General features: G+C 41.5%; 1 protein-coding gene across 1 annotated transcript in view; it reads left to right on the top strand.

Moving 5' to 3' along the window:
* Positions 1-26,272, top strand: part of csmd1a (CUB and Sushi multiple domains 1a) — a 2,254,753-nt gene that overhangs the window by 1,711,069 nt on the left and 517,412 nt on the right. Inside the window, exons 17-19 of the mRNA XM_072251121.1 lie at positions 2,905-3,092; positions 13,791-13,979; positions 18,980-19,096. Of these exons, the coding sequence (XP_072107222.1) occupies positions 2,905-3,092; positions 13,791-13,979; positions 18,980-19,096 (494 nt within the window). The remainder of the gene's footprint in view (positions 1-2,904; positions 3,093-13,790; positions 13,980-18,979; positions 19,097-26,272) is intronic.

Below are 26,272 nucleotides of genomic sequence, written 5' to 3'. Positions count from 1 at the left end.
AAGAAGAGGAAAGAGGGAGAGGAAATATTACCAGAAGTTGGAGGTATTGATGTTCATGCCATCAGCTTGAAGGCTACACAGACATAATAGAAGGTGTCCCTCCAACAACCTGAGAGTGGCCTCATCCTGGCAGAAGAGATTTTCTTTTGTAGTTGCTTATTGTGTGTTATTGCTGTTATAAAGTGCAAGAGGATTACAGAGCTTAAGCCGAGGAAAATTCAGCAGACAAAAACAAGATCCTTGTTGGAATAATTGAGGTTTTGATAAAGGAGCTTAAGGATTTAGGAATGAGATTGAAAATAGTAATATCTATGTTTTTTTCTCTGCACTACAAAGTTCAAAGTGAAGTTATTATCAAAGTACACAAATGTCACCATATACAGCCTTGAGGTTCATTTCCTTGTGGGCATTCACACAATAGCGTCAATGAAAACAATGCTCATATACGGACAAGCAACTGATGTGTGAAAGAGAACAAATTGTGCAAATAGAAAAAGAAAAAAACAAAGTAATAGTAATAAATAACTAAGTAATAAATATTGAAAGGCAAGTTGTAGAGTCCTTGAAAGTAAGTCCATAGGTTTTGGAAATGGTTTGGTTTTGAGGTGAGTACATTGATTATTAAAGTATTAATGCCATATACAACCTTGCGATTCATCTCCTTACAGGCACTCACAAAACAAACAAACACAGTAGAACCCATTAAAAAAAGACTGTCCAACACTGCATGTGCTCAAAAAAAGAACAAATAGTGCAAACAATAAAAAGTAAGCAGAGCTAGAGTTCATAAAGATGAGTCCACAGCCATGAAGCCAATTCATTCCCACAGCTGGTCCAGGAGCACATTAGTTGCAGGCCTCAGTTCAGCACAGAGACAAGTAAACCTTGCTGAGCAGTGAGCTGAACAGCAGCCCGTCCCTTGCCTCCAACCCCAACATCTTGACCTTTACAGTCTGGCCCAACACTTAAATCAGCCAAAACTCAGTTCATTCCTTGCTCTCGGACCCAGGACCCCGTCACCTTGATTTGCCCTGTACCTGACCTTTCCAATATAGACTGGCACTTAACTCGGTCAAACATCGATTTGTTCCTTGCTCTTGGCTATGGCCATGCCGCCTTGACTCTGCCTCGCCTTGGACCTGCTGCTTTGAATCTGTTCCAAGCCCATTCCAGCAACGGCTAAACATTGGTTTGTTCCTCATACTTGGGCCTGGGCTTCACTGCCACAAATCGGCCTGTACACGCCACGCCACAACCACCCTGCACCTTTGAGACCTCATTTCATTCTGCAAAAAGGCCAGTTCGTACAGGTGGTTCCACTCTTGTTCAGGAGCTTGATGGTTGAGGGATAATAACTTTTCCTGTACCTCCTTACTGATGGCAGCAGTGAGAAGAGTGCATGGCCTGGGTGGTGAGGGTATTTGATAATGGATGCTGCTTTCCTGTGACAGCACTTCTTGTAGGTGTGCTCAGTGGTGGGGAGGCCTTTACCTGTGATGGACTGGGCTGTACCCAAGCCACAATGTCCATGGATGTTGACTTGTCTCCTCCCAAGTTGGGACATAAAGTGAAAAAATATCACCGGAATGAGGAATGAAATATTCTTAACGTTAAAAACACGGCTACGGTACCCACAGTAAACTAGCATCAGAGACTGTAGTCTGCTACATCACTTAGGGAAATGATTTGGTTTTCAAAACTGTTCACAGTTACTTCTCAAAATTGAACTGCATATTCAGATTTCTATCCTGGGAAAAACTGTGATATGCAATTATAACTGTGGGAGATACCAATTTACTTGTGATATTCAATACAAGTTCACTGAAAGATTAACTTTGTTCCATCTCTCTCCTTTGAGCTGAGGAATGTCTCTTGAGACAAACAAGAGCCTCTTCTGAGCATTGTACTGAACCGCTTCATTGAACCTGCTTGAACATTATCACCCAGGCATGCCTGTCAATTTATTTTCTTTTGAATTTGTTTGGGAAGGTATATTAAAACAAAATTACCAAGCAACAGCAAGGTTATTAAGGCAGCAACATGCTAAATCTTGAGACATGATTTTTTGCATTGTGATGGTGTTGTTTAAAAGTTAAATGTTTGGTCTGACATTACTTTGTTGCTGTTTTGTCAGCAATATTAAAAAGCTTGAAATTCATGCAAATACTTCAAACATTGGTTAACACACAAAATGTTGGGGGAACACAAAAAGTCAGACAGCATCTATGAAGGATTTTGAGCATTTTGATTCATCAGGACTGGAACGGAAGGGGGACAAAGACAGAAAAAAAAGTGGTGGGGGGGAGGTGGAGAAAAAAATGCAACCTAAAAGGTTATAGGTGAGACCAGGTGAAGGAGAAAATGGGTGGGGGAACAGTGTTTGGCAGCAACCGTGTTTACTGATGTTGCTTTAGAATTTTGGAAGAGTTGTAATATCAGGAAACTAGTACATTTGCAGAGAAAATTCTACAAAAACCTGCAAATCACCTCCCTATGGTGCCCCCTCTTCCTTCCTTCCATGGTCCCCTGCCCTCTCCTATCAGATTCCTTATCCTTCACTCCTGTACCTCTGAGCTTCTTACTTTATCCCCCTCCTCCACCCACCTACTTTCCCCCTCACCTGGCCTCACCTTTCACCTGCCAATATGCTCCTCTCCTTCTGCCCAACTTCAGATTATGGCTTCTTCCTTTCCAGTCCCGATGAAGGTTATTGGCCCCAAACATCGACTATTTATTTCTCTCTATAGACACTGAGTTCCTCCAGCACTTTGTGTGTGTGTGTTCCTCAAAATTCCCATAATTTGCAGAATCTCGTGCTTAAAACTGTACAATGTTTGATTTGGCCTAAGTGGCCATGTATGTCGAGAAGCAAGTGCACTGACTGAAACATTTTTGTGTTCACAGGTTTCAAACTGAAGTTAATTATGACACATTAGAAATCCGAGATGGGCCTGTTAATTCTTCACCTTTAATTGGAGAATATCATGGTACCCAAGCCCCACAGTTTCTAATCGGCACTGGTAACTTTATGTACCTTCTGCTGACGACTGACAACAGCCGTTCAAGTGTTGGTTTCCAGATTCGTTATGAAAGTAAGTTCCTTTCGTCAACTACAGACTAAGCTACTTGTGCAAGAAAGACATACCTGTAGCTTCAGATTCTCTGAAGTTGCACCCATAATTCCTAAATCTTCAAGTGTTTGACATACTGGAATATTGTATAATCTGTCTATCTGTCCAGTAGAGGAACAGAGGGATCTTTAGGGTCCCGTCCATAGATACCTCAAAGCTGTCATGCAAGTTGATAGGGTGGTTAAGAAGGCATATGATGTCTTGGCCTTCACTAGTCAGAGGATTGATTTCAAGAGCCATGGTGTAATGGTGCTATTCCATAAAGCCCTGGTTGTACCATACTTGGAGTACTTTCTTCAGTTCTGTTTACCTCATTATAGGAAGGAAGTAGATGATTTAGAGAGGGTGCAGTGGAGATTTACCAGGATTCAGGCTAGAGCTGAGGGCATGACTTATGAAAATAGTTTGAGCAAGCTGACGATTTTCTACTTGGAGTGAAAGTAGATGAGAGGTAACTTGACAGGGGTGTATAAGATGATAGAGTAGATAGCCAGTGCTTTTTACCCAGGGCATAAATGGCATTCCTGTGATAGAGCTGGCTGAGTCTACAACCTTCTGACACTTCTTCTGCTCCTGTGCTTTGGCATCTCCATACCAGACAGTGATTCAACCAGTCAGTATGCTCTCCACAGTACATCTGGAGAAATTTGCTAGTCTTTGGTGACAGACTACATCTCCTCAAACTCGTAATGAAACAAAGCCACTGTCTTGCCTTCTTCACAGTTGCATAGATACGCTAATAGAATTATGAAGAGGCTAGACAGGGACTGTGCCATTTTCTGGATAGTTCAGGACTTGTGGATATCGCTGGATATCAGTTGCAGCTTCCTAAACATTTGTACTCTGCTGTGAGGAGAGGAGAAACCTCTCTCATCAGTACTGAATTTAGACTTAGCACAAACAGACAGAAAGACACACACACATATACATACAGACAGACCCATGTACACACACACACATGCAATTCAGAACTTCTTTGAGCACAGAAGTACAATGATATTTGTTGATTTTAATGAACTTAAAGCAATAACAAACCTGCCTAAGCAGATTTCTGTAGAATTCTGCATCTCCTTGATTTCAATTAGAACATTTTCTGCCTTAATGTTTTGAATGGGAATTCTATTGAGGTTATGACACCAATTTGATATGAATAATATTCAGGCTGACTGGTGGCACAGTGACATCAGAGCCAGACTCCGGAGCAAAGGTTCTTGAGTTCGAGCCCGGTCAGGCCACTCCTGGGCACGCTTTCCATCCGTGCCGGGTTGAGTGTCGAGCTCGCAACTTGGCCTCGTAAAAAAAAGCGCTCTGAGAAGGATGTGGGAGACCACTAACAGAATCTTTCCTCCAAGACAACCCTTGAAAAGTGGTCGCTGAGGCTCTGGCAGAGTATGGCACACAGAAAAAAAAATCAGAATATGTCAAATTTAGTGCATAGGTATTTTCTTATTGCATCTTTTATCCTTTTTCACACTCCCACAGATGAAGGATCAACTTTATTTACCATATACATTTACATGTACGAGGAAATTGCTGCACTGTGTTGGTGCAAAATGCAACAAAAATACTAACATTTAACAATTATACAAAATAAATAATAATATAAAAAATAAAGTTAAAAGTACAGACATGCAATAAAATGTACATAAATACCTAAATATCAGCATGTATTTACAATGTAAACAGCATTATAAAGACTGGTTTAAAGTTGTAATACATATTAAATGCTGTAGGAGCTCAACAGGTCAAGCAGCATCCATGGAAATGAATAGTTAACGTTTCAGAATAAGACCCCTCATCAGGTCTGGAGAGGAAGGGGAAAGAAGCCACAGTAAGATGATTAGGAGAGGGAAAGGAAGAGACAAGCAAGAATGTGATGGGTGGGGGAGTGGGGTGAAGTAAGAAGCTGGGAGGTGATATCTGGGAAAGGTAATGGGCTGGAGAAGAAGGAAGCTGACAGGAGAGGAGAGTGGACCATGTGAGAAAGGGAAGGAGGAAGGACATCGGGGGGAAGTGATCGGCAGTGGAGGAGAAGAGGTAAGAGGCCAGAGTGGGGAATTGAGAAAGAGAGAAGAGGGAAGGAGGAGGGCAAATAAATTACTAGATGATAGAGAAATTGATGTTCATGCCATCAAGTTGGTGGCTACCTAGATGGAATATAAGGTGTTGCTCCTCCAACCTGAGAGTCATCTCATTGTAGCAGAAGTGGAGATCATTGACTGACATGTTGGGATATGAATGGGGATGGAGATTGGAATTAAAATGGTTGGATACTGGAAATACTGGCTATTTTCAGTTTAAAGTTGTCATCAGTCCACAGGACATGTTTCCAAAATGCATCAGGCTTGTTTAAATGTTCCTTTGAACTTTTTGAATAGAACCTTTTGGCCGCAATGAACAAAGATATGTTTGGAGAAAAAAGGGTGCAGAATTTCATGAAAGGAATACCTCTCCAACTGTTAAGCACGGGGGGTGAATCAATCATGCTTTGGGCTTGTGTTGCAGCCAGTGGTACGGGGAACATTTACTGGTAGAGGGAAGAATGAATTCAATTAAATAACAGCAAATTCTGGAATCAAACATCACACCGTCTGTAAAAAAGCCGAAGATGGAAAGAGCCTCTACAACGTGATGATGATCCTAAACACACCTCATAATCCACAATGGACTACCTCAAGAGGCACAAGCTGAAGGTTTTGCGATGGCCCTCACAGACCCCGACATAAACATCATCGAAAATATGTGGATAGACCTCAAAAGAGCAATGCATGCAAGACAGCCCAGGAATCTCACAGAACTAGAAGCCTTTTGCAAAGAAGAATGGCGAAAATCCCACAAACAAGAAGTAAAAGACTCTTAGCTAGCTACAGAAAGTGTTTACAAGCTGTGATACTTGCTAAAGGGGGTGTTACTAAGTACTGACCATGCAGGGTGCCCAAACATTTGCTTCGGGTCCTTTTCCTTTTCTGTTATTTTGAAACTCTAAAAGATGGAAATAACAAAGTTTTCTTGCTTAAAATATTAAAGAAATGTGTCATCTTTAACCTTATGCCTTTTGGAAATCAGTTCCCCTTTACCTTGCTTAGCTATTCACAGTAACAGAAATTTTGACTGGGGTGCCCGAAATTTGCATTGCCATTCTCAGTGAGTAGAAGATGAACTGATCTCCAAAAGTCATAAAGTTAAAGTTGAAACATTCTTTTCAACATTTTAAGCAAGATTAGTGTATTATTTTTGTTTTGTACAATATAAGTTACAAAAAGAAAAGGAGCACCATGCAGAGTGTGGGCATCCCAAGAGATTTGAGCTCTCAGATAACTTTTACCAAGGTCTCAGACCTTAATTATATAATAGACAATAGGTGCAGGAGTAGGCCATTCGGTCCTTTGAGCTAGCACCGCCATTCACTGTGATCATGGCTGATCATCCACAATGAGTATCCAGTTCCTGCCTTCTCCCCATAACCTTTGATTCCACTATCTTTAAGAGCTCTATCCATCTCTTTCTTGAAAGCATCCAGAGACTTGGCCTCCACTGCCTTCTTGGGCAGAGCATTCTGTATATCCACCACTCTCCAGGTGAATAAGTTTTTCCTCAACTCCGCTCTAAATGGCCTACGCCTTATTCTTAAACTGTGGCCTTTGGTTCTGGACTCACCCATCAGCGGGACCATGTTTCCTGCCTCCAGCGTGTCCAATCCCTTAATAATCTTATATGTTTCAATCAGATCCCCTCTCAGCCTTCTAAATTCCAGAGTATACAAGCTCAGTTGCTCTAATCTTTCAAAATATGACAGTCCTGCCATCCCGGGAATTAACCTTGTGAACCTACGCTGCACTCCCTCAATAGCAAGAATGTCCTTCCTCAAATTTGGAGACCAAAACTGCACACAGTACTCCAGGTGTGGTCTCACTAGGGCCCTGTACAACTGCAGAAGGACTTCTTTGCTCTTATACTCAATTCCCCTTGTTATGAAGGCCAGCATGCCATTAGCTTTCTTCACTGCCTGCTGTACTTACATGCTTGCTTTCAGTGACTGATGTACAAGAACACCTAGATCTCATTGTAATTCCCCTTTTCCTAATTTGACTACATTTAGATAATAATCTGCCTTCCTGTTCTTACCACCAAAGTGGATAACCTCACATTTATCCACATTAAACTGCATCTGCCCACTCACCCAGCCTGTCCAAGCCACCCTGCATTCTCATAACATCCACTTTACATTTCACACTGCCACCCAGCTTTGTGTCATTGGCAAATTTGCTAATGTTACTTTTAATTCACTCATCTAAATCATTAATATATATTGTAAACAGCTGTGGTCCCAGCACTGAACCCTGCGGTACCCCACTGGTCACTGCCTGCCATTCCGAAAGGGACCCGTTAATCGCTACTCTTTGTTTTCTGTCAGCCAGCCAATTTTCAATCCATGTCAGTACCCTGCCTCCAATACCATGTGCCCTAGTTTTGCCTACTAATCTCCTATGTGGGACTTTATCAAAGGCTTTCTGAAAGTCCAGGTACACTGCACTGGCTCTCCCATGTCCACTTTCATAGTTACATCCTCAAAAAATTCCAGAAGATTAGTCAAGCACGATTTCCTCTTCATAAATCCATGCTGACTCAGACCAATCCTGTTACTACTATCCAGATGTGTCGTAATTTCATCTTCTATAATTGACTCTAGCATCTTTCCCACCACCGACGTCAGGCTAACAGGTCTATAATTCCCTGTTTTCTCTCTTCCTCCCTTCTTGAAGAGAAGGACAACATTAGCCACCCTCCAATCCACAGGAACTGATCCTGAATCTATAGAACATTGGAAAATGATTTCCAATGCGTTCACGATTTCTAAAGCCACCTCCTTGAGTACCCTGGGATGCAGACCATCAGGTCCCGGGGACTTATCAGCCTTCAGACCCAACAGCCTATCCAACACCATTTCCTGTCTAATATAAATTTCCTTCAGTTCATCCATTACCCTAGGTCCTTTAGTTTGTTAGGGTTGTGGCTTGTTCACAGTCATCATTAGAAAAGGCCAGGTGATGCAAATTTCAAAGCTTTATAAACACCCTGACTCCTTAAACCTTGTCCCAACAATCAACAGCCATGGGCTCCTCTAAGCAGCTGCCTAGCACTCTGAAAATTAAAATAAATGATGCCCACAAAGCAGGAGAAGGCTATAAGAAGATAGCAAAGCGTTTTCAGGTAGCCGTTTCCTCAGTTCGTAATATAATTAAGAAATGGCAGTTAACAGGAACAGTGGAGGTCAAGTTGAGGTCTGGAAGACCAAGAAAACCTTCTGGGAGAACTGCTCATAGGATTGCTGGAAAGGCAAATCAAAACCACCGTTTGACTGCAAAAGACCTTCAGGAAGATTTAGCAGACTCTGGAGTGGTGGTGCACTGTTCTACTGTGCAGTGACACTTGCACAAATATGACCTTCATGGAAGAGGCATCAGAAGAAAACCTTTCCTGTGTCCTCACCACAAAATTCAGCGTCAGAAGTTTGCAAAGGAACATCTGAACAAGCCTGATTCATTTTGGAAACAAGTCCTGTGGACTGATGAAATTAAAATAGAACTTATTGGCCACAATGAGTAAAGGTCTGTTTGGAGAAAAAAGGGTGCAGAATTTCATGAAAAGAACACCTCTCCAACTGTTAAGTATGGGGGTGGATTGATCATGCTTTGGGCTTGTGTTGCAGCCAGTGGCACGGGGAACATTTACTGGTAGAGGGAAGAATGAATACAATTAAATACCAGCAAATTCTGGAAGCAAACATCACACCATCTGTAAAAAAGCTGAAGGTGAAAAGAGGATGGTTTCTGCAACAGGATAATGATCCTAAACACACCTCAAGATCCACAATGGACTACCTCAAGAGGTGCAAGCTGAAGGTTTTGTCATGGCCCTCACAGTCCCCCAACCTAAACATCATCGAGAATCTGTGGATAGACCTCAAAAGAGCAGTACGTGCAAGACGGCCCAAGAATATCACAGAACTGGAAGCCTTTTGCAAGGAAGAATGGGCGAAAATCCCCCAAACAAGATTGAAAGACTGTTATACTTACCAAAGGGGGTGCTACTAAATACTGACCATGCAGGCTGCCCAAACTTTTGCTTCGGGCCCTTTTCCTTTTTTGTTATTTTGAAACTGTAAAAGATGGAAATAAAACAAGTTTTCTTAAAATATTAATGAAATGTGTCATCTTTAACTTCATGCCTTTTGGAAATCAGGTCATCTTTTACTTGTTTAGCTATTCACAGTAACAGAAATTTTGACCAGGGGTGCCCAAACTTTTGCATGCCACTGTATCTCATCAACCAATCCTGTGGCAGTAACTCCATGCATCAAAGCATGTAGACATGAAGAAAACTTTCAGTTGTCATTCGGATCAAACATCAGAAGGAGAAAGAAATGTGATCTAAATGACTTTGACCGTGGAATGATTTTTGGTACCAGACAGGGTGGTTAGAGTACTTCAGAAACTGCTGATCTTCTGGGATTTTCACACACAGGTCTTGAGAGCTTACAAAGAATGTTGCTTAAAACACATAAAATAATCAGTGAATGGCAGTTCTGCTGGTGAAAATGCCTTGTCAATGAGAGAGGTCAGAGGAGAATGATCACACTGGTTCAAGCAGACAGGAAGGTGACAGTAACTCGAATAACTACATGCTACAACAATGGTGTGCAGAAGAGCTTGCCAGAATGCACAACATGTTGATCCTTGAAGTGGATGGGCAACGGCAGCAGAAGACCAAGAACATACACTCAGTGGCCACTTTTTATGTGCAAGAGGGATCTAATAAAGTGGTCACTGAGTGTAGTATGCATTTCCCTTCAAATCACTTTGCTTAAAATTCTGAGTGGGGTAATGTAATGAACATTTTTTTGTTCTGTTGTTTATATACATAGGCAGTGGATAGAATGCCCTTCTGAGTGTCACTTGAAATTGTTTTGAATGTATGTTCGTAATGAAATTTAGGTAACTAAAATGAGCATTGTAATCTAATGGGATTATCTCTTGAATATGGATAATGTAATAAAGGACAGCTGGATATCAACAAACATAATCCCAAGACTCATGGATCCAGGTTGTGAGACAAGATTAATTTCACTCACCATTGATAAAATGGTAGAAGTATGATAATCTCTATAGTCTATTGGGATTTAAATATGTAAATATATGAACTTTGTGCAAAGCAAATACATTAAAATATTACATATATTACATATAGGAGTATCTAACTTTATTCTTAAAGCTCACAACATACTTTTGAAATCACAGAGTGGTGAAAAAGGCATTTTGCATTCTGATCTTCATCAGTCATGTCACTGAGTATAGGAGTTGGGACATTATGGTGACGCTGTATATGACATCGATGAGATTGCACTTGGAGTACCATGTACAGTTCTGATCATCCTATTATAGAAAATCATTGGAAAGAATGCAGAAAAGATTTACAAGGATGCTGCCAGGACTAGAGTTCGTGATTTGTGGGGAAAGGTTAGCCAGGCTAGAATTTTATTCCTTGGAATGTAAGAGGATGAGATGTATATGAGAAGCATTGATAAGCATCAGTGGAATCATTGCTGCAGACGGCTGTATAGGCCAAGTCATTAGGTATATTTCAAGCAGAGATGTCACTCCATCAAATGTTACAGGGAGAAGGCAGGAGAATGGAGTTCAGAAGGATAGTAAGTCAGCCATGATGGAACGATGGAACAGACTTGATGGGCCAAATAGTCGTCTGTCTTATGGTCTGATGTTGGATGGTCTTTTTTCCCTTGGGTAGGAGTGTTGACAACTTGGAAAGCATTGATTTAGGGAGAGGTGAAATGCTTAAAAGGGACTTGGGGGCAACTTTTCAATGCAGAGAATGTTGAGTATATGGACCGAGCTGCTTGAGGAAGTGGTTCAGGCTGGTACAATAGTAGCATTTAAGAAACATTTGGATAGTTACATTAAGGCTGGGGCTTGGGCCAAATGCAGGAAATTGAGACCATCTAGGTGGACGCAATAGTCCATAAGACCACAAGACATTGGAACAGAATTAGGCCGTTCAGAGCTTTTGCAATGTTTTCACCTGACTGTTGGAGGATCGGTTATTATGGGCAGTAGTATGTGTTTGTTCTGACCTAATAACATGGTCTAGGCATGACAGAAGGCACATAAGACCAATACGGAAGAACATAGACATACAAGAGATTCTGCAGATGCTGGAAATCTTGAGTAACACACACAAAATACTGGAGAAGATCAGCAGGTCAAGCAACTTCAATGGAGAGGAATAAACAGTTAACATTTTGGGTCAAGACCCTTCAGTAGGATTCAAAAAGACCAAGGTAGAAGCCAGAATAAGAAGGTGGGGGAGGGGGGAGGGGGGAGGAGTGTAAGCAGGCAGGTGACAAGTGAGACCATGTGTAGTGAAAGGTGGGTGTGTGGGGAGAGGAGAATGATGGAAGATGCTGGAAGGTGATAGGTGGGAGAAGTAAAGGGCCTGTAGAAGGAATATGATAGAAGAGGAGAATGGACCATGGAAATAATGGACAGAGTAGGATTACCAGAGAGAGGTGATAGGCTGCTCATGAGGGAAGGAGAGGAGGAGAAAAGGGTGAGAGGTCAACCAGAATGGGGAATGGAAAAAGAGAGGATGGGGTGCAAAACACAGGGGAGCAAGTTCCAGAAGTTGGAAATATTGATGTTCTTGCTATTAGTTTGGAGACTACCAAGATGGAATGTGAGGTGTTGCTCCTCCAGCCTGAGTGTAAACTCACTGTGGCAGTAGAGGAGCCCATGGATGGAGATGCCTGAATGGGAATGGGAAGTCAATACAAAGTGCGAGACCACCAGGAGAATCCTGGCCATGGCAGTGGACAGAGTGAAGGCACTTGATGAAGCTTTTATTTTTCTCATGTTGTCAACATGAAATTGGCTCAGTCCAGTTGCTCTAGTCATACATAAACAGACCTTGGTAGTCTCATCACCAGGACAGCGAGCTGTTATTGTACTGATTTAATATTGCCTTTGTTTCTATATATCTCCTCTTGTGGTGGCTACTTGCTTATCTCATCTTATGTGTTTACATATACAGAGTATGCAGTCAATCTTATTAAGATTACATGGCAGTTCATAGACAATAAGAGATTGAGCAATGAATTATTTTGCATTCATTAAAATAAATTAAAGCTTTAAAATTTTGCAGAAGATGCTGCTGGAAATTGGAATCATTAATTTGTTTACAACATTAATCAGACTGCATTTGGAGTATACCAAACAAATTTTGGGTCTGTATCTGTGGAAGGATGTGCTGACCCTGGATAGTGTCTAGAGGAGGTTCACAAGAATGATCCCAGGAATGAAACGATAAGGAGAATTTGACGTCTCTGAACCTGTAATCTGCGGAGTCAGAGGATTTCTGATTTATGAAATATTTCTGAATTACTAAAATATATAAATTGCAAAAGTTTTCCAAACACAGGTAAAATTATTACAAATTAAAAGAACTTTCCAACAAGTTGCACACGACTGAGTTGTCTTTCACAGAAACTGAAGGTTGAGAAATGAATTCTGGTTCTTCTTTCTGTCCCACTGTCTTTTTCTCATTCTCCTTGTCATTCCTAACAATCCCCAATGCCTTCTATCATTGATACTGTTGTGTCACTAGTTGACATTATCTGCATGTGGTGTTTCTCACATACTTTGGCTAGGACAACCTAATTCACATATATGGTCTTTAGGCTTCTTGGGACAGACATCCTCGGCACCCAGAATTCAGACTGTGAGGATGGACGCTCTGAATATACAAATATACCTACTATTGATTGAATAACCATACCTGTGACCATCTTTGATGTGCTAAGTGACAAATTTAGTCTGGTCTGCAAGCTTCCTTGAATTCATTCACAATGGTTCCAGTAACTTAGTTGTCTGGTTTGATGCAGTCTAATTAATCGATTGTCGGATATTTTTTAAACAAGGGCCCACAAGTCCTCATAGTTTCCTTGTTTGCAACAAAAAGCAGGGTGAAGAATATTGGTTGGAAGTTTAATGTTGTCATAAGCAACTCTGACCATTTGGAAAGGCCATGTTGCTGTGTTAGAAAGCTGAGGTTACCAATAAGCCTCTCAGGTCCTGGAAAGTGAATAGCCATCACAATAGAGTCAAAAGAACACAACAGCAGAGAAACTTCAGCCCTTTGGCCCAGCTAGTCCATGCTGAACTGATCTTCTGTCTAGTCCCATCTACCTACATCTGGACTATATTCCTCCAAACTCCCTTCATTCATGTACCTATCCAAACTTCTCCAAAGTGTTACAATTGAACCAGTATCGACTATTTCTGCCGGCAAATCAAGCAGATGAATGAGCTGCTCTGGAATGGACACGGCAAGCTCCTTCACCAGAGGTGCTACCCCTCCTTGGACCCAACATAAACTCAGTATTTTTGTTTTACTGCACACTTTAGATCCATACTATTCACTGTGTAAATCTTACCTTCGTTACTAAATCCGTTTTATTTCATAATTATTACTCAGTGTCTTAATTTCCCAACTGTCTCCCCAATGAAAGTGCGACACAGAGTATAACTGATGGCAACAGTGATATTTGCTGAAATTATTTCACTAAATTCTGATTATATTTTGCAGGTGTCACCTTAGAATTAGATTCTTGTTTAGACCCAGGAATTCCTGTCAATGGGCGTCGACATGGAAACAACTTCTCAATCGGATCGACCGTGACCTTCAGTTGTTGTCCAGGTTACACCGTGAGCGATGACAAGCCCCTAATTTGTGAAGATAACCGCCAGTGGAACCATGCATTGCCAAGCTGTGAAGGTGGGCTCATCAATCAGAAATCATCGAGCAATGTAACACAGAAACAGGTCCATCAACCCATCCAGTACATGCTGACCTGTTTTTTTTTTCTGTCTAGTGCCATCTATATGCAACCACACCATGTACCTATCTCTCTATTTTGCCTTCTATTTGCATTACTAATTTAATAAATGTAATATATGTATTTCTTATTGTAATTTATAGCTTGATTTATGTATTGCACTGTACTGCTGCCACAGGACAATGCATTTCATGACATATCTAAATGATATTAGACCTGATTGTGACCCAAACTTTTCTTAAGTGTTGAAATCGAATCTGCATCCACTGCTTCTGTTATCAGCTCATTCCAAACACACACTACTCTCTGAGTGAATACGTTTCCCCTCATGTTCCCGTGAAATACCTCTGGTATCTAATAAAGTGGCCACTGAGGGTATATTTTGTGATCTTTTGATGCTGTAGTCCATCCCCTTCAAAGTTTGACATGTTGTGCATTCAGAGATGCTCTTCTGCACATCACTGTTGTAATGCATGGTTATCTGAGTTACCATCACCTTCCTGTCAGCTTGAACCAGTCTGTCCATTCTCCACTGAACCCTCTCATCAACAAGGCATTTTTTCCCACAGAATTGTCGCTCATTGGATATTTCTGTTTCCACACCATTTGCTGTAGATTCCAGAAACTGTTGTGCATGAAAATCCCAGATCAGCAGTTTCTGAGATACTTAAACCACCCTCTCTGACACCAATAATCCTTGTACAGTCAGAGTCATTTTGATCACATTTCTTCCCCGTTCTTATGTTTGGTCTGAGCAACAACTGAACCTCTTGACCATGTCTGCATGCTTTTATGCATCGAGTTGTTGCCAAAGATTGGCAGATCAGATACTTGCATTCATATTCAGGTGTATCTAATAAACTGGCAACTATGTGTATTTTACATTTACCCTTAACCAATGAACTCTAACTCTAGTTTTAAACAAGCTCAGACAAAACAGTCTGTATCCATTCACCATATTTATACCCCTCATATCTTTGTACACATGTTATTTCTGTGCATGTCTTCAGAGCCTCAGGAAAGCCTACCTCACATGGTTATGGGACAGTCTGAGATACCAGGGTTATAACAAGTCACTTCATCATCTGACATACTGTTTTCACTCAATGCAATTTGTCATCATAATTTCTGCTCTTGAACCAATAACATTAAATACATATTAAAAAAAGAGAATGATTGGTATTAACACAGTAAAGACCTGATAATGGTGTTCAAGATGATGAGAGGCATAGATAGAATGGAGTGTCAGAGCCCTTTCCCAGGGTAGAAATGCCTCATACAAGGGGGGCATAATTTTAAGGCAATTGGAGGAAAGTGTAGGGGGCATGTCCAAGGTACGTTTTTTTACACAGAGAGTGGACGGTGCTTCAGACGCAGTACCAGGGAAAGTGGTAGAGGCAGATACATTAGGAACATTTCTACAAATGTTTGTATATAGGCACATGGATGATAAAAAAAAAATTGAGGGCTATGGCGGAGGGAAGAGCTAGATTGATCTTGGAGTTGAATAAATATTGGCACAATGTTATAGGCTGAAGGGCCTGTACTGCTCTATGTTCTACATATAATGGATTACAGGGTCAAGAGATGGTGTGCTTTTGGTCATTTCTGCTCCCATACCCGACCATTTTCTTATTAACTGATGCTGAGGGGGGCATAACTTTAAAGTGATTGGAGGAAAGTATAGTGGGGAATGACAGATGTAGGTTTTTTTAAAGTGTGATGGGTATGTGGAATGCCCTGCAAGGGGTGGTGATAAAGTCAAATATATTAGGGACATTTAAGAGACTTTTGGATAGGTACATGGATTGGGAGGGATGGATTAAATTGATCTCAGAGTAGGATGAATGTTAGCACAACATTGTGGATTGAAGGGCCTGTGCTGTGCTGTAATTATGTTCAAGGTTCTGACTTTTATGAATAATCTGGGGGGAGGGGGGATGGTGCTGAATGGTTTCCCAGTGGGCTGGATGCTGGTTGGAGGAATCTTAGGTCAGACCTACTCTACCAATTAGTCTGGCAACCGAAGATTCTCTCAGGTGCTCTGGCTTCCTCACAAGTCCCCAGGATGTGTGAGTAAATTGAAGCACATGGAAGAATCTCCTGTGGTCACAGTGAGAATGTGCAAACTCTATGCAAACAGCACCTGAGGTGAGAAAGGAACATGGGTCCCTTGAGCTGTGAAGCAGTGTCTGCATCACTGTGATGAAACAAATCTTTTCTCTCTGCCCTTTACAGAAGTGAGCTGATTCTTCTCAGTGGGATAAATAGTGCTATCCATCATTTCTGCAATGCAACCGTCCTCATTGAGGACCACAGATCAGAGAACTGTTTAGTCAGCACATAACTTAGCAGTTAATATAATCCTATTACAGTGCCAGTGACCCATGTTCAATACTGCCATGGTCTGTAAGGAATTTGTACCTTCTTCACATAACTGCAGATTTCCTCCAGGTGCTTCAGTCTCCTCCCACTTTCTGAAAATGAACAGGTTAGTAGGTGGAGTTGGTCTCATGAGTGTAATTGGGCAGTGTGGACCATTGGGCTGGAAGGGCCAGTTACTGTGCTATATCTCTAAATAAAAATACATTATGAAACTTACAGGATTACAGTTATTACCCCCTTCTGGTAAAGCTGTAGAATGAGGCCATGGCTCAGTTGAATTTGCTCTATGTCATTAACTCGATCACTTATATAATTTTCTGAAAGAATAAAAGTGTTGAACTGAAATTGGTAGTAGTGGGCTTGCATAAAAATCACATAGAAATTCAACAATCCCATCCTTTTAAATGAAAACATTAAATAAAGCAATGCATTGAAACTCGCTCATGAACATTTGCCAGAAGCACAGTAGCTGGAAATGAACTGAATACAATTACCACAGTGAACTGGTGATTTCCACAGAAAATTGTAACAGTAATCTGCTATGTCCATTAGGATCAATTGAATGAATGACTCTTAATAAGCTAGCAGAAACTAATTTCCCCAAGACAAAAGCAATTAAGCCACCTTACATATTAAATATGACCATTGAATGAAGTTTCTATGGATTCATTCTTGTTCAGATCGAGGGAAATTACACACTTTTTTCAAAAAAAAACTCATATTATAATACAGAATAGTTACTATTGGAATCTTTCTTTTGATTTTTTATGTTTATCATAACTTCAAATGAACTGTTCAGTAAGAAAGAAGTTACTGAGTCCTAGAGCAATACCACACAGAAGCAAGATCTTAGACACAACAAGTCAATGCCGATCAAGTAGCCCCAATTTCCTGTATTTGGCACATATCCCTCAAAGCCCCAACCCTCCATGTATCTATTAAAGTGCTTATTAAATGCTTGTATTGGACCTGCATCAACCTCTTCATCTGTCAGCTTATTCCAGATACTCTCCACCCTCTGCATGGATAACTTGCCCCTTAGGACCCTTTGAAATCTTTCCCCCTCTCATCCTAAATATATGCCTCCAGTTTTAGACATCCCCTGCCTGAGGAAAAGACTAGTACCATCTACTTCATCTATGACACTCATAACTGTAGATATTTGTATCAGGTTGTTCCTCCTGTTATAAGGAATACAGACCTAGCCTGGCCAACTCAGGCCCTTTGAGTCTGGTAATTTCCTCCTAAATTTTTTCTGCACTCTTTCTATCTTAGTCATGCCTCTCCTGTAACAGGGTGCCCAAAACTGTACGCAGTACTCCAAACACAGATACACCAACATCTTGAAACCATAATGTCTCAACTGTTAGATAAATGCTCTGACTGATGAAGGTCAGATTATCATAAGCCTTTTTGACCACCCTGTCTACCAATGATGCCATTTTCAATAATCTAATCATATGGTACTTCTAGGCATTCTTCAGTGCCCAACTATTTGTAGCATAAGTCCTCTATGGTCTACAGTAACCTACATAACTATCAACAACACCTCATTTTGTGCCACGTACAAATATGCTGATCAGAACTGATTGCAGTCCTTACCGAAGTGTCCAACATACTGTAATGATTTTATTTAGGACTATTGCATCATAACAGATTTTAGTAAACTTGGAACATATTTGACGATATGATATAGGAGCAGATTTAGGACATTCAGCCCATTAAGTCTTCTCTGCTCTTCTATCATGGCCTAAATTATTATCCCTTTCAACGCTATTCTCTTGCCTTCTCCCCATAACCTGTCCTGCTGAAGGGTCTCGGCCTGATACGTCAACTGTGCTCTTCTCTGTAGATGCTGCCTGGCCTGTTGAGTTCCTCCAGCATTTTGTGTGTGTTGCATCCACCATCTGCAGATCTTCTCTTCTTTGTTCCTTGTAATCTTTAATGCCTTGACTGATCAAGAGTCTATCAATCTCTACTTTAAATATACCCAATGACTTGGCCTCCACAAGTGACTATGGCAGTGAATTCCACAGATTCACTATTCTCTGGCTAAAGAAAATACTCCTCATCTCTGTTCTAAAAGGATGTCCTTGTATTCTGAGGCTATGTCCTCTGGTCCTAGGCTCTGTGCGGAGGAAATCCTCTCTAGTCCATTCTCTATAGGTCTTTCAATATTTGGTAAGTTTCAATGAAATCCCCCCTTATTGTTCTAAATGACAGCGCTATCAAATGCTCCTCATACATTGGCCCTTTCATTCCTGGGATCATTCTTGTGTACCTCCTCTGGATCCTCTCCAGTGTCATCCCAATAAAGGCACAGCCTCAGATTGGAACAGACTGTTTTTATTAAGGTTGTATTCCTTCTCAATTTTGCAATGCAATATACTTATTTGTTTCCTGTTATATAGAGACACAAATGTCTATTTTCAATGGAAAGCATCCAGAACCTTGCTTATATTCTGTCCATATTCTGTCCTTATATTTTGACACTTCTTGCTTTCTTTATCATGGAGGTTAAAATCAACAACTGACTGTTCCTCTTTCATTTCAGCTTTCTGTGGTGGTTACATCCATGCTGCAAGTGGAACTATTCTGTCACCCGGATTCCCTGATTTCTATCCCAATTCCTTAAATTGTACCTGGATAATTGAGGTGTCACACGGAAAAGGTAAGCCAAAGTGTTTTGTTTACCATAGTTTCTCCACTTTCTGGCGACACATCTGCATGAGTATTATTTTCAGATTATGATTGCTGGCTGCTTCAAATGTTTGATCTATTATGCAAATGATACTCAGAATGAAACTGTTAACATATGTGAAGTGTTTCATGCTTCAGGCTTATACTTGCTGGAGTTTAGAAGAATGAGGAATATCATTGAAACCTACTGAATATTGAAAGTCCTGGTTAAAGTGGACATAGAAAGGATAGAATAGATGCAGAGAAGATGTTTCCAATAGAGTGGATTTTTCTGAGATAATATTGATGTGCAAAGGATGTTACCATTAGTGGAAGAGTCTAGGACCAGAGGGTACAGTCTCAGAATACAAGGATGTCCTTTTAGAACAGAGCTGAAGAGGAATTTATTTTGCCAGAGAACGGTGAATCTGTGGAATTCATTACCACATGTGGCTGTGGATGCCAAATCTTTGAGTATATTCAAAGTGGAGATGTCAAGGGTTACAGGGAGAAGGCAGGAAAAAGGGGTTGAGATGGAAAATAAGTCAGCCATGATTGAATGTTGGAGTAGATTTGATGGCCCAAATAGCGTGGTTCGGCTCTTATGTCTTATGGACAAGGTTTTTTTGATAAATCCTTGCACCTGAATTTATTCTGGACTTTTTTAGACTCACTCAACCAGCTATGGCTCTGTCGCAGTAATATATTACCTCGCAGATGAAGAAGGGAGCTGAACATTCCTGCTCAGAGCTGAGCTTCATTTGATGCCACTGGCCGTTGTTCCCAGTCCTGAAAATGAATTCTTATTTTAAAAAGTTAAAGCTGAGTTTATTGTCATATGTCACATGCACAGGTGCAATGTAAAACTTAATTACAGCAACATCACAGGCACATCTCATAAGCAGTATTCACAAAAAATCATAAATTAAATGCAACCTTTGCCAGAAAGAACATAATGAAAACAAAATAAAGTATGTTTCAATGCAAAGTGTTCAAAATGGTCATAGTGTTGCTATACTGTCCAAGTGCACAGAACAAAAAATATAACAATGCAGCTGAAGGGTCTCAGCCTGAAACATCGACTGTTTATTTTCCTCCAGTGATGTTGCCTGACCTACTAAGTTCCTCCAGCATTTTGTGTGTGTTATTCTGAATTTCCGGCATCCGCAGAATCTCTTGTTTTATAACAGCAATATTGTTTGTAGGCTCCATGCTGATGTTCACCAGCAATTGATTCAAAGGATTCAAAGTAGATTTATTATCTAAGTATGTATGCAGTATACTACCCTGAGATTCAACTTCTCCACAGACAGCCAGTAAACAAAGAAAACTGTGGGATCCATTCAAAGAAAAACATCAACACCCCCAGTGCAAAAAAAACCAAATCTTGCAAATGGTAACAAAAGCATACTCCCCCCATACACACGCAAAAACAAAACAAATTGCGCAAATGGTAACAAGAAAGAACAAGTGAAAACACAGAAAATAAAACACAAAATTGAAAGAGACCATTTTCAGTTCAGTTCAGTGTTCATTAGTCCAATCCACAAAGCGTAGACCCAAAACTTCAGTATCATAAACAAGAGGAAATCTACAGATGCTGAAATTTCAAGCAACACACATAGAAGTTGCTGGTGAACGCAGCAGGCCAGGCAGCATCTCCAGGAAGAGGTACAGTCGACGTTTCGGGCTGAGAACCTTCGTCAGGACTAACTGAAGGAAGAGCTAGTAAGAGATGTGAAAGTAGGAGGTGGAGGGGGAGATCCGAAATGATAGGAGAAGACAGGAGGAGGAGGGATGGAGCCCAGAGCTGGACAGGTGATAGGCAAAAGGGATATGAGAGGATCATGGGACAGGAGGCCCAGGGAGAAAGAAAAGGGGGAGGGGGGAAGCCCAGAGGATGGGCAAGGGGTATAGTGAGAGGGACAGAGGGAGAAAAAGGAGGGAGAGAGAAAAAGAAAGTGTGTATATAAATAAATAAATAAATAATGGATGGGGTACGAGGGGAGGTGGCGCATTAGCGGAAGTTTGAGAAGTCAACGTTCATACCATCAGGTTGGAGGCTACCCAGACAGAATATAAGGTGTTGTTCCTCCAACCTGAGTGTGGCTTCATCTTGACAGTAGAGGAGGCCGTGGATAGACAGCCTTCCGACATCGAGTACCGAGCACCATCTCTATCCGAACGCTTCAACCTCAACATCAGTCGCCAGCAGCAGGCGAAGCCGGCAATTTTGGGGCCTACCCTCCGGAGATTCTTGATCGCACAGTAACAACAGCAGCGAACCAGGCATTTCAGAAATTTCTCCAGATGTTCCTCTGCTTCTCACGTCTGTCTTCTGCCCCTATTTAACAGATACAATATCATTTCACCGGAGAGCTGCGCGCACTGCATTGCGCTGCCATCTTCTCCTCCCGCCTGAGTTGTTCCTGATTTTAGTGGTGTGGGACTTCAGGCTTCTGTACCTCCTGACCAATGATACCTGTGAGGAGATGGCATGGCCTGAATGATGAAGATCTTTTTCGGAAGACCATGCCTCCTGTAGACACTATTGATAATGATGAGGAATGTGCTGGTAATGTATTATGCTGAGTCCGTTATTCTCTGCAGCTTCTTATATTCCTGCACATTGGCGTATCAGACCATGATGCAATCAGTCAGGGCACTTTCAAAAGTACATCTGTAGAAGATTTAATATGAATATATAATATAGTGCACTTGTGGGCTACCCCCTTCAAATCAGTAGGTTGTGTTAGTTGTTAACACAAATGATCTATTTCACTGCAAGTTTTGATGTACAAGTAATAATTAAATGAATCTAGAATAAATTAATGGGAATCTCAATGAGGAGGGTGGTGAGAGTGTGGAACAAGCTGCCAGCAGAAGTGGTGGATGCTCAAAGTTCAAAGTAAATGTATCACCAAGGCATCCCTGAGATTCATTTTCTTGTGGGCATACACAGTAAATCCAAGAAGTATAATAGAATCAATGAAAGTCTGCACCCAACAGGACGGACAAGCAACCAACCAATGTGTTAAAGACAACAAACTGTGCAAATACAAAAGAAAAGAAATAATAATAATAGTAATAAATAAACAATAAATATCAAAAACATGGGATGGAGTTTAATGCTGATAAATGTGAGGTGCTACATTTTGGTAGGACTAATCAAAATAGGACATACATGGTAAATGGTAGGGCATTGAAGAATGCAGTAGAACAGAGGGATCTGGTGCATAGTTCCCTGAAGGTGGAATCTCATGTGGATAGGGTGGTGAAGAAAGCTTTTGGTATGCTGGCCTTTATAAATCAGAGCATTGAGTATAGGAGTTGGGATGTAATGTTGAAATTGTACAAGGCATTGGTGAGGCCAAATTTGGAGTATTGTGTACAGTTCTGGTCACCGAGTTATAGGAAAGATGTCAACAAAATAGAGAGAGTACAGAGAAGATTTACTAGAATGTTACCTGGGTTTCATCACCTAAGTTACAGAGAAAGGTTGAACAAGTTGGGTCTTTATTCTTTGGAGCGTAGAAGGTTGAGGGGGCACTTGATAGAGATATTTAAAATTATGAGGGGGATAGATAGAGTTGATGTGGATAGGCTTTTTCCATTGAGAGTGGGGGAGATTCAAACAAGAGGACATGAGTTGAGAGTTAAAGGGCAGAAGTTTAGGGGTAACATAAGGGGGTACTTCTTTACTCAGAGAGTGGTAGCTGTGTGGAACGAGCTTCCAGCAAAAGTGGTTGAGGAAGGTTCTATGTTATCATTTAAAGTTAAATTGCATAGCTATATGGACAGGAAATTAATGGAGGGTTATGGGCTGAGTGCAGGTCAGTGGGACTAGGTGAGAGTAAGAGTTCAGCACAGACCAGAAGGGCCGAGATGGCCTGTTTCTGTGCTGTAATTGTTATATAGTTATATGGTTAAAAGAGTCCTTGAAAATGAGTCCACAGGTTGTGGGAACAGTTCTGTGATCGAGTTAGTGAAGTTGTGGGAAATTAACCCCACTGATTCAAGAGCCTGATAGTAATAACAGTTCCTAAACATGGTGGTGTGAGCCCTGAGGCTCCTGCACCTTACTCCTGATGGCAGCAGCAAGAAGAGAGCATGGCCTGGGTGGCGGGGTGGGGGGGGCGGTGGTGGTGGTCCTTGATGACTGATGTTGCTTTCCTGAGACAGCACTCCTTAAGTTATGCTCAATGGTGGTTGGGCTTTACCAATGATAGACCGGGCTATTTTCACTACCTTTTGTATTATTTTCCATTTTAGGGCAGAGGTGTTTCCATACCAAGCCTCAATGCAACCAGTCAATATACTCCCCATCAGACATCTAAAGAAGCTTGTCAAGGTTTTAGGTGTTATGCCGAAACTTTGCAAACTTCTAAGGAAGTAGAGGCACTGCCATGCTTTTTTCTTAATTGAAATTAGGTGCTGGGCCCTGGACAGATCTGCTGAAATGATAACACCGAAGAGCTTAAAGTTGCTGACCCTCTCCTCAGATCCCCTGATGAGGAATGGCTCATAACCTCTGGTTTCCTCCTCCTAAAGTCAATAATTGGCTCCTTGGTCTTGTTGACATTTAGTGAGAGGTTATTGTTATGGTATCAGCCAGATTTTCAATCTCCTTTATGCTGATTCATCGCCACCTTTGATTTGGCCAACGATTGTGGTGTTGTCTGCAAACTTAAGAATAGCAGTGGAGCTGTGCTTAGCCTCATGGTCATACGTATAAAGTGAGTAGAGCAGGGGGCTTAGAACACAACCTTGTGGTGCTCCTGTGCTGATGGAGATTGAGGGGGGGATGTCATTGACAATCCAAACTGACTGGGGTGTGCAAATAATGAAATCAAGGAACCAATTGCACAAGGAGGGATTGAGGCTGAAGTCTTGAAGCTTATTGATTAGTTTTGAGGGGATGATAGTATTGAATGCTGAGCTGTAATTGATAAAGAGCAACCTGATGTATGCATCTTTGCTGTCCAGATGTTCCAGGATTGAGTGAAGAGCCAATGAAATGGTATCAGCTGTGGACCAGTTGTGCCAATGGGCAAATTGAAACAAATCCAAGTCACTTCTCAGGCAGGAGTTGATATGTTTTATCACCAAACACTGAAAGCATTTTCGCACAATGGATGTAAGTGATACTGAATGATAGTCATTGAGGCAGGTTACGACAATCAAGTATAATTGAAGTCTGCTTGAAGCTGATGGGTACCTCAGACTGCAGATGTGAGAGGCTAAAGATATCAGTGAACACTTCAGCCAGATGACTTGCACAGGTCTTCACTACTTGGCCTGATGTGGATTCAAATTCAACATTTAAATTAAATTTGAATGGCTACATGGATGGAAAGAATATGGAAATATGATGTAGTGGCCATTACAGAGACTTGGCTGGCACCAGGGCAGGAATGGATTCTCAATATTCCTGAATTTCAGTGCTTTAAAAGGGATAGAGAGGGGGGGGCAAAAGGGGAGGATGGGTGGCATTATTGGTCAGGGATACTATTACAGCTACAGAAAGGGTGGGTAATGTAGCAGGATCCTCTTTTGAGTCAATATGGGTGGAAGTCAGGAACAGGAAGGGAGCAGTTACTCTTTTGGGAGTATTCTATAGGCCCCCTGGTAGCAGCAGAGATACCGAGGAGCAGATTGGGAGGCAGATTTTGGAAGAGTGCAAAAATAACGGGGTTGTTATCATGGGTGACTTTAACTTCCCTAATATTGATTGGCACCTGATTAGTTCCAAGGGTTTGGACGGGACAGTGTTTGTTAAGTGTGTCCAGGACGGATTTCTGTCACAGTATGTTGACAGGCCGACTCGGGGGAATGCCATACTAGATCTAGTATTAGGTAACGAACCGGGTCAGGTCACAGATCTCTCAGTGGGTGAGCATCTGGGGGACAGTGACCACCGCTCCCTGGCCTTTGACATTATCATGGAAAAGGATAGAATCAGAGAGGACAGGAACATTTTTAATTGGGGAAGGGCAAATTATGAGGCTATAAGGCTAGAACTTGTGGGTGTGAATTGGGATAATGTTTTTGCAGGGAAATGTACTATGGACATGTGGTCGATGTTTAGAGATCTCTTGCAGGATATTAGGGATAAATATGTCCCGGTGAGGAGGATAAAGAATGGTAGGGTGAAGGAACCATGGGTGACAAGTGAGGTGGAAAATCTAGTCAGGTGGAAGAAGGCAGCATACATGAGGTTTAGGAAACAAGGATCAGATGTGTCTATTGAGGAATATAGGGTAGCAAGAAAGGAGCTTGAGAAGGGACTGAGAAGAGCAAGAAGGGGGCATTAGGGTAAAGGAAAACCCCAAGGCATTCTTCAATTATGTGAAGAACAAAAGGATGACAGGAGTGAAGGTAGGACCGATTAGAGATAAAGGTGGGAAGATGTGCCTGGAGGCTGTGGAAGTGAGTGAGGTCCTCAATGAATACTTCTCTTCGGTATTCACCAATGAGAGGGAACTTGATGACGGTGAGGACAATATGAGTGAGGTTGATGTTCTGGAGCATGTTGATATTAAGGGAGAGGAGGTGTTGGAGTTGTTAAAATACATTAGGACAGATGTCCCCGGGGCCTGACGGAATCTCCCCAGGCTGCTCCACGAGGCGTGGGAAAAGATCGCTCAGCCTCTGGCTAGGATATTTATGTCCTTGTTGTCTATGGGAATGGAACCGGAGGATTGGAGGGAGGCGAATGTTGTCCCCTTGTTCAAAAAAGGTAGTAGGGATAGTCTGGGTAATTATAGACCAGTGAGCCTTATGTCTGTGGTGGGAAAGCTGTTGGAAAAGATTCTTAGAGATAGGATCTCTGGGCATTTAGAGAATCATGCTCTGATCAGGGACAGTCAGCATGGCTTTGTGAAGGGCAGATCGTGTCTAACAAGCCTGATAGAGTTCTTTGAGGAGGTGACCAGGCATATAGATGAGGGGTAGTGCAGTGAATGTGATCTATATGGATTTTAGTAAGACTTTTGATAAGGTTCCACATGGTAGGCTTATTCAGAAAGTCAGAAGGCATGTGATCCAGGGAAGTTTGGCCAGGTGGATTCAGAATTGGCTTGCCTGCAGAAGGCAGAGGGTCGTGGTGGAAGGAGTACATTCGAATTAGAGGGTTGTGATTAGTGGTGTCCCACAAGGATCTGTTCTG

The sequence above is a fragment of the Mobula birostris genome, chromosome 2 (assembly GCF_030028105.1).
Source record: "Mobula birostris isolate sMobBir1 chromosome 2, sMobBir1.hap1, whole genome shotgun sequence".
Taxonomy (NCBI): domain Eukaryota; kingdom Metazoa; phylum Chordata; class Chondrichthyes; order Myliobatiformes; family Myliobatidae; genus Mobula; species Mobula birostris.
Note: the sequence above shows the minus strand (reverse complement) of the source record. Positions and strands in the feature narration are given on the sequence as shown.